The sequence below is a fragment of the Cricetulus griseus genome, chromosome 3 (genome assembly GCF_003668045.3).
Source record: "Cricetulus griseus strain 17A/GY chromosome 3, alternate assembly CriGri-PICRH-1.0, whole genome shotgun sequence".
NCBI lineage: Eukaryota > Metazoa > Chordata > Mammalia > Rodentia > Cricetidae > Cricetulus > Cricetulus griseus.
In genome coordinates this window covers 95,696,596-95,706,306 of record NC_048596.1, presented here as the reverse complement: position 1 = coordinate 95,706,306, position 9,711 = coordinate 95,696,596, and the positions used below count along the sequence as shown (strand labels likewise).

The 9,711-nt window shown below is 41.0% G+C and overlaps 1 protein-coding gene across 1 annotated transcript; it reads right to left on the bottom strand.

Moving 5' to 3' along the window:
* Positions 1 to 849: 849 nt before the first annotated feature.
* On the bottom strand, positions 850 to 2,233 carry LOC100767796 (hemoglobin subunit beta). Its single transcript, XM_027407895.2, has 3 exons — positions 2,142 to 2,233; positions 1,810 to 2,032; positions 850 to 1,039 (listed from the first exon to the last, which is right to left on the bottom strand). The coding sequence occupies exons 1-3, from the start codon at positions 2,231 to 2,233 to the stop codon at positions 911 to 913; spliced, it is 444 nt and encodes a 147-aa protein (XP_027263696.1). The 3' UTR covers positions 850 to 910.
* Positions 2,234 to 9,711: the final 7,478 nt, after the last annotated feature.

Here is a 9,711-nt window from a genome sequence, read left to right as displayed (position 1 = left end):
TTCCTTGATATTGAAGATAGATATTTGAGAAAGAACAGGACATCCTCCTAAAGTGTGCTATGTAAAGTTCATAACCAGAAATAAGCCTTAAAAATTGAATTTTCTTATTCTTTATAGTCTTTTGTTTACTATAGTCTTTTTAATTTAAATTAGAAACAAGCTTGTTTTACATGTATCTCTACTCTTATATTTTTCTCAATATTAACTCCTCACTCATGCCAGAGCATGGAGTGATGCATAAAGGCCCCAGTGAAAACACCATTTGAAAACTCATGGTGACTATTGACTATAAAGCTGAGGGACAAAGTCTCAAGTGTCAAACAGAGCAATGCCATGCCCTTTTTAAGCAGACCACTGTGTCATAGTGGGCTGCCTAAGGTAAGAGGAGTCAGGGGATGATCAACAATGTGGCCAGGGAAACATGGATGGAAAATTTAAGGGAATAGTGGTAGCTTTAGGCAAGAAAAATTGATGGATAGAGACCTGTCGGCAAGGGAAAGGATAAGAAACATTTATGAGGAAGACTGAAGAAAACAAATCATGTGCATAAAATGTAGACAAAATCTAATCTGTAAATTAAGCCACCACTTGAATTCTTCTCTGAGTATTTAGGAGTGGGCATTAGGGGCTGTGGCTTGTTGCTTTCTGTCTAAACACCTATCATGAAACACAGCCATTGATTTATTTTCCCTAGGTCAGAATCGAGCACTCATTGCATTGTATCATGAATCTTTAGCATGAATCCTATGAGACACACAAATAATTTAGCACACCATTGCGGTGAAAGTAATGCCTTTTATTAGTTAGAAGACAGATGCCCAAAAGCCTTCTTCATTTTTCTCACAGGTGACAGTGGTTCTCTAGGGAACAAGTAACCCTTGAGCACAGACAAAGGGCAGGAAAGGGGGCTTTAGTGGTACTTGTGACCCAGGGCAGTGGCCACACCAGACACCACCTTCTGAAAGGCAGCCTGTGCAGCGGGGGTGAATTCCTTGCCCAGGTCATGGGACAGCACAACCACGATCACATTGCCCAGGAGCTGTGGAAGACAAGACAGGTATCACATGATAGTAAACCATTTCAAATGGCAGTTGTGGTTTTAATCTTAAAATATATGCATAATGAAAGCTGGATCCTCCTGGCAAATTTTGATAAGCATTACTCTGTCTCAAGCAGAATTTATAGGCAAAATATGTTCCCAAGGTCAGAATTGAAACCTCACTTCTTTATATCATGAATTCTTACTGTGAACCTTTCTATGAGACACACAATAATTTAGCACACCATTGAAGTAAAAGTAAAATGCCTTTTCTTCATCAGAAGACAGATGTCCAAAGGCCTTCATCGCTTTTGCCACAGCTGGCAATTGTTCTCTAGGGGACAAGCAACCCTATTGCCCTAGCCAGAAAGCCAATTATCCCTGATACTCTTTAGAGCTGTTCAAGGAAGCAGGGAATCTCACTTATCTTCCTCACCTCAAAGCAAGTTACCAAGAAACACTTGAAAGAAAACAAAATAAACAAACAAAAAGAGCACATAGTGAAGAAGAAATGCATTTTGAAACTACAACAAAAATAAAAGTTTGCTGGAGAAATAGGAAATGACAACATAGAAGAACAAAGTGAGAGGAAAAAATGACTGCCAGTGCAGGGGGGAGGGAGAAATAATCAAGCTTGTCAACTTTCCACATGGCACAAGCAGACACTGTCCTTCTAAACATCTCCCTAGGATCTCTTCCCCTTCCTTCTGATGGGAAGGTGAGCATGAAAGCCAGGGGATGGAAGCCACCGGCAGACCCATCAGACTCACCCTGAAGTTCTCAGGATCCACATGCAGCTTGTCACAGTGGAGCTCACTCAGGCTGGAAAAGGTGCCCTTCAGGTTGTCCAGGTGTTTCAGGCCATCTGCGAAGGCATGGATCACCTTCTTGCCATGGGCCTTCACCTGGGCGTTATTCATGATAGCACTGGCAGAGGACAGGTCTCCAAAGTGTCCAAAGAACCTCTGGGTCCAAGGGTAGACAACCATCATCCTAAGAAAGAGAAAACAGGCAGAGGACACTGGAAATTAGTGCCTGTGGAGAGCAGACCTCCATCTCCATGCACCCAACTTGTGAACTGCCTTGTAACCGCAATACCAACCTGCCCAGGGCCTCAGCGCCGACTGCATCAGCGTTCACCTTTGCCCACAGGCCAGTGACAAGACCCTTCTCAGCATCAGTCAGGTGCACCATGGTGTCTGTTTCTGGGCTTGTGACTCAACACAACTGTGTCAGAAGCAAATGTGAAGAGCGACTGGTCCTGCTCTGCTTTATATGCCTTGCCCTGGCTCCTTCCCTCTCTGCCCTGTGTGAGCAGATTGGCCAATGCCAGGGTGTGGTGCTTCTGGGTGAGGCTTCAGTGATGACAGCCATATCTCTCCCTCACAGCTATGGCACTGGCTTAGGAGTCTGAACTCTGGGTGCTCCCTCTGAATAGTGTTTGTTCTTATACCTGCAATAAACACTATCCCTAACACATCATTTTTTGGCAACTTTAAATAAACTTAACCACCAAATTTGTTGTTAAAATTACTTTCTCAATTTTTTCATTATATAAGTGATAAATGGAAATGCAAAATTTAGAAGTGAATTTCTCAATGTTCCCCAGGTTGAATTCATGGAAGGACCTCCTTCTCTCTTCATGTTGCTCCAGAGCATGAAACACAATCATTAGCACAAATTAGGATGCCTCCATCATGCTTCTAAGTATGCCTTCCTTCAGGTTTCAATTCCTCCTGATTAGAAAACAAATGTTATTTTATTTGCTGTTACGTTTTCTTTCATTTTTATGTGAATGTTTGTGTGGTTTACTCATGTGTGTATATGTGTATTATCAAGTTTTATGAACACATGTGTGTGGGAGGAGTGGAAGAGGATGCCAATAGCTGACTTCAGGGAATCTTCCTCAATTGCTCTCTACCTTATAGAGTCAGAATCTTGCAAGTAAACCCAGAGCTCACAAATGTGGCTGGCTTGTATAGCCTGCTTCTCCAGGGATCCCATGTCTTGTCTTCCAAGCTTTTGAATTATAGGAAGGCAACACATGCTGCTCATGTTTGTGTGTGTCTCTGTGTGTGCCTATATGTATGTATGTGAACTTACCTGTTCCTTTCATTTTTACACATAGACAAATAATTTAAGTTTGAAAAATAAGATAAGCTTGAATTGAGCATATTCTGTGCAGTAGTGGTTTGATTCAATTTTAAGGTTCCAGAGAAGCAGAGAATTCTCAATTGTGAAAAAAACATTATAAAACTATTTAGAACCCAATGTTTTGGAACATTAGGAGAGGCAATTGTCTCAAAGTAGAGACTACATAGGGTTACATAAGGATACCTAACTGTTTTTCTCTGTGGCAATCTTCGAGTGTGCTTGGAGCCAAGTAGCTGGAAGGTAGAAAGGCATTCTACTGGTGACTGACTCCATTCATTCATTCATTCATTCATTCATTCATTCAGGATTTGTACCTGTTAGTCCTTAAGTGTACTATATTTTCAATCACTTTCTTGACTGAAATTCTTCATTCCATAGCCTAGATGGAATATTTTAATTGTTGTTGTTTAGTCAGCTTGAAGCAAGCTAGAGTTATTTGTGAAGAGAAACTTTGGTTTAAAGAAATGTTTCCATCAGATTGCCTGTAGAGAAGCTTGTAGTGTATTTCTTGGTTAATATCTGGTGCTGTGGCGCACAGTCCAGGGACAATGGCACCACCCCTGAGCAGGTAGGTCTTGATGCTGTAAGAAAGCAGGCTGAGCAACTGTGAGGAACAAACCAGTGACCAGTGTTCCTCTGTGGCCCCTGCTTTAGTTCCTGATTCTAGGCTCCTGACTTGGCATCTTACTCTGACTTCCCTCCATGATGGAGCAAGACTTGAGAGGAGTAAGATGAAATAAATGATTTCTTCCCTGAGTTGGCTTTGGTCATGGTGTTGTATCAAGTCATAGAAACCCTAAGATATCCCACTTCCATTTTCCCTGTATGTTCAACTTGTCTACTTAGTCAAAATTTACATGTACATCTCTATAGCTCTTCCAATCCCTTCTTGCTTCCTGTTTTTATTTCCCCCATGTAATACACTACTCACTTCTCAGGCTAAAAAGGCCTTCTGTAGTTTGATTTCTTGATGTTAAAGGCTGCAATGTAAGGAAGAGAAACAGTATTTCTGATGTGGTGTTGGGATCCCTGCTAGGTTTTCACTCTCTTTTTATTATTTAGAGCTGATCTTTGTCTTCTGCCTAAACTGAGAACAGAACAGGGAAATACTTTTCTATTTACCGTGTTACTTTTCTATTTAAAGTGTTTCTAGACTTATGTAGGTGAACCACTGTCTAGAAACATCTTTTTTTTCTTCCTGATCATCACTAGCAACAAATATTCAATAGTAATGTCTCATGTTTTCAGTTCTAGTATTCATACACTATAATTCAGACACATTTTTCAAATTTTAAATTGTACTTCTTTTTATTTAAAATTCCATACATGTATACAGTGCATTTTAAACATGTCCTCTTCCCCAGCCCTTCCCAAACATTCCAACCTGATCTCCTTCCTAACTTCACATCCTCTTTTATTGACCTACTGAGTTCAGCAAGTCCTGGTCATATAACCATGGATGTAACTCCAACCACTGGAACATAGGCAAACTTCTAGGAACCACAACTTGACAAAAACAAAACAAAAATAAAAATGCAACTTCATTTCTCTCATTAAGTTACCAGCAAACAATAGATTCTGTGTCAGTTGGTGCTCCAAGAAGATTGACCTAATTTTCATTGCTCCCTTCTTCAGGTAGTCCCTCTTTCATTGATGGATAGATTTCTCCCCTCATTTTTTTTTAATCTTTCCTAACACTTCAGTGAGTACAGTAAACAAAACTCACTAAATAATTTAGATTATTCTTGGCCTCATAGAAAAGGCTGGTTTCTTCTACAGCTTTCTGGAATTTAAGTAAGATATATATGCATCTATATTATTTTATGTAATATGTAACTTTTATATATTATATGTACTGATACATTTTTCTTTTCTATTAATAATTAAATTTATTCATTTATTTATATCCCAATATCAGTTTTCCCTCTCTCTTCTCCTCCCATTCCATCACCCTGCCCTCCCATCCCCAAACCCTACCAATCTACTACTCCTCTGTTTCTATTCAGAAAGGGGCAGGCCTCTCATGGTTGTCAACAAAGGATAGCATATCAAGTTGAAGTAGGACTAAACTCCTCCCCTTGTACTAAGGCTGGGCAAGAAAACCCAGTATGAGAAACAGGTTCCTGGAAGCAAGCCAAAGCTTTAGGGACAGGCCCTACTGCCAACACTAGGAGTCCCACAAGTAGATCAAGCTACACAACTGTCACACATATATAGAGGGCCTAGTCAGGCAGGCTCTCTAGCTGTCAGTACAGTCTGTTAGTTCCTATGAGCTCAGATTAGTTGTATCTGTGGATTCCCTTGTGATGTTCTTTTTTCTCTTGCTCTCTCAATTTTTTAATTTAAATTAGAAACAAAATTGTTTTACATATCAATCTCAATTCCCTCTCCCTCCCCTTCTCCTCTCCCCTTCATGCTCACTCACTAATACCCTACCTATTCCATACCATTTCTACTCCCCAGGGAGGGTGAGGCCTTCCATTGGTGGGGGGGTTCAGAGTCTATAATATCCTTTGGGATAGGGCCTAGGCCCTCCACTGTGTGTCTAGGATGAGGGAATATCCCTCTATGTGGAAAGGACTCCCAAAGTCCATTCCTACATAAGGGATAAGTACTGATCTACTACAAGAGGCCCCATAGATTTCCAAGGCCTCCTCACTGACACCCACATTCATGGGGTCTGGATCAGTTCATGCCGGTTTCCCAGCCATCAGTCTGGGTACCAAGAGCTCCGCATTGTTCAGGTCAGCTGTTCTGTGGGTTTCACCAGCCTGGTCTTGACACCTTTGCTCATCACTCTACCTTCTCTGCAAATGGATTCAGTGTTTAGTTGTGGGTATCTGCTTCTACTTCCTTCAGCTGCTGAATGAAGGCTCTTGGATGACATATAAGTTAGTCATCCATCTCATTATCAGGGGAGGGCATTTAAGGTAGCCTCTCCTCTGTTGCTTAGATAGTTATTTGGTGTCATCCTTGTAGATCTCTGGATGTTTCCCTAGTTCCTGATTTCTCTCTAAACCTTTAATGGCTCCCTCTCTTATGGTATCACTTATTTTGCTCTCCTCTATTCTTCCCCTACACAACCTTCCTGCTCTTATGTCCTCCTCATTCTTCCTCTTCTCCCATTCTCATTCTCCTAGCTCCCCCTCCCCTCCCCCCATGCTCCCAATTTGCTCAGGAGATATTGTCCCTTTCCACTTCTCCAGGGGACCATGTATGTCTCTCTTAGAGTCCTCCTTGTTTCCTAGCTACTCTGGCGGTGTGGATTGTAGGCTGGTAATCCTTTGCTCTATGTGTAAAATCCATATATGAGTGAGTATATACCATATTTGTCTTTTTGTGACTGGGTTTCCTTGCTCAAAATGGTTTCTTCTAGTTCCATTCATTTGCCTTCAGATTTCAAGATTCCATTGTTTTTTTGTTTTTTTTTTTTCTGCTGAGTAGTACTCTGTTGTGTAAATGGATCATGTTTTCTATATCCGTTCTCAGTTGAGTGGCATCTAGGTTGCTTCCAGGTTCTGGCTATTACAAATAATGCTGCTATGGATGTAGTTGAACAGATGTCCTTGTTGTATGAATGTGCTGCTTTTGTGTATCTGCCTAAGAATGGAATTGCTGGATCTTGTAGTAGACTGATTCCAATTATCCTGAGGAATCACCACATGGATATCCAAAGTGGCTGTATGAGTTGGCACTCCCACCAGTATTGGAGGAGTGTTCCCCATTCTCCACATCATCTCCAGCATAAGCTATCATTGGTAGTTTTGATTTTAGTCATTCTGACAGGAGTAACATGGTATCTCAGTGTTGTTTTGATTGGCATTTCCCTGATGGCTAAGGATATTGAGAACTTTCTTATGTGTCTTTCAGCCATTTTAGATTCCTCTATTGAGAATTGTCTATTTAGATCTGTACCCCACTTTTTAACTGGATTATTTGGTATTTTGGAAACTAGTTTCTTGTGTTCTTTATAAATTTTGGAGATCAGCCCTCTGTCAGATATGGGGTTGGTGAATATCTTTTCCCATTCTGTGGGCTGCTGTTTTGTCCTGTTGACTGTGTCCTTTGCCTTACAGAAGCTTCTCAGTTTCAGGAGGTCCCATTTATTAATTGTTGCAATCGGTTTCTGTGCTACAGGGGTAATGTTCAGGAAGCTGTCTCCTGTACAAATTCGTTCATGGGTACTTCCCACTTTCTCTTCTAAGAGGTTCAGTGTAGCTGGATTTATGTTGAGGTATTTGATACATTTGGACTTAAGTTTTTTGCATGGCAATAGACATGGATCTATCTTTGGTCTTCTACATATCAGCATCCAGTTATGCCAACACCAGTTGTCGAAGATACTTTCTTTATTCCATTGTATATCTTTAGATTCTTTGTCAAAAATCAGGATTTTTTAGGTATGTGGGATAACATCAGGGTTTTCAGTTTGATTCCATTGATCTACCTGTCTAAAACAAAGCTGTTTTCAGGACCATAGCTCTATAATAGAGCTTGAAGTCAGGGATGGTGATGCCTCCAGAAGTTCCTTTATTGTACAGGGTTCTTTTGGCTATCTTTGTTCTTTTGTTTCTTCATATAAAGTTGAGTTCTCTTGTGATGTTCTTGACCCCTATGACTCATACAATCCTTCTTCCTCTTAAACAGGACTCCCTGAGCTTGGCCCAATGCTCGGCTGTGGATCTCTGCATATGTTTCCATCAGTCACTGGTTGAAGGCTTTCTGATAGAAAACAATTTTCATAATCAGTTTTCACTAAAACCCTGAAGTAATGAGATTTTATTATTTCCTTTCAGCTTTGTACAATGCACAAAAGCTTCCTACTTATTGGTCCTCTGAGACCTTTCCAATCCCTAGAGAAAAAAGCAAACAAACAACAAATAAAGGGAATGAAATTTATCTACTGTTTAGTAGGCAGAAACAGTACCCTTCTCCAATAATGAGATTTATGACTACCTTATATGCCGTTCTGGAGCCTTCATCCAGTAGCTGATGGAAGCAGCTAAACACTGAGCCAAACTCCTGGAATACAGTTGTAGAGAGGGAGGAGTAATGAGCAAAGGGGTCAAGACCAGTCTGGAGAACCCTACAGAAACAGCTGACCTGAACAAGGGGAAGCTCATAGATCCCAGACTGACAGCTGGGAAACCAGCAGAGGACTGACCCCGACACCCTGATTGTGAGTGTCAGTTAGGAGGCCTGGGCAATCTATGGGGCCTCTTGTAGTGGATCAGTATTTATCCCTAGTATCCCAATGGACTTTGGAAGCCTATCCCACATAGAGAGATACTCTCTCAGCCTAGACACATGGTAGACCGCCTAGGCCCTGCTCCAAATGATACAACAGACTTTGAAGATCCCTCATGGAAGACCTCACCCTCCTTAGGGAGCAGAAAGGGGATGGGATAGGGGTTTGTGGGGGCAGGGGAGGAGGAGAGGAGGGGAGGGAGATGGATCTGGGATTGACATGTAAAACAAGCTTGTTTCTAATTTAAATAAAAAAGGAAGTGGTCATGAATTTGGGAGGGCAGCATGGGAGAAGTTAGGGAGAGGAGTTTGAGTGATGTACTAATGCACTACTGTGTGGGCTTTTGCATGGAGTTCTCAAAAAAAATTAAACAAAAAATTAAGTGGAATTGTAGCTAAAGATGTGTATTCAAAGATATTTTAATTTTTTTGAAATTAGCAACAATATAGACAAGCTCACATCCTTGGGAGGCAGGGGAGGAAAGGAAGAGAGAATGAGGAAATGAACTTGTGTGTTGGATGTCTCTACAATTTTGTAGTCAAAGGACTACAGAACCTGGAAAAGCTGTTGCTGCTATTGATGCATAACATATTGCCATTATTGCTCTTTTAATATATATATTTAATATATATATATAACCTAAAAATAAAAAAAATCATTTTGGATCAATAGGTGACAGAGCAGAAACCTGTGTAATGGACCATTAGAATTAAAAGCTAGAATGGGTCACATACACCCAGAAGAGCCTAGGAATCCTGCCAGCTTGTCTTCCTAGAGTGTCTCCTCAAACCTCTTTCACAGTCGTCTTTGTCCATATGGTCAGGAAAGTCACCTTCTCCTCAAGTGTGATATGAACCATGCTGTGTCTAAGAACCTGGAGATATTCTGGGATATTTAGAGGTAGGTGTGTTCACGGGCTGGAAGGCATGTCCTGTTATTCTTCATCCCAGAACATCTATCCCTGCATTCCAGAGCCACTATTTGTTGTGGTTAGTGACATATTGAATGGCTAAAAAAAATCTACTCTTCTTGCAATGGAGACAGAGACAGATTTACATATAATTAGCATGTCAATTTCTGACCAATGTATTGCATGTGAGAAATGGATAGTGAAGTTACTTTAGCCAAGACACAGAACCCTAGCTTCCAATATTTAAAGATCTTGAGCCTGGGATTCTGAGATTGACTCAGAACCCTCAGAACAACCTGCATTCTCTCAAGTAGATTCACCTATATCAGGGTCTTAATCACCCCATGACCTCCTCTCCTC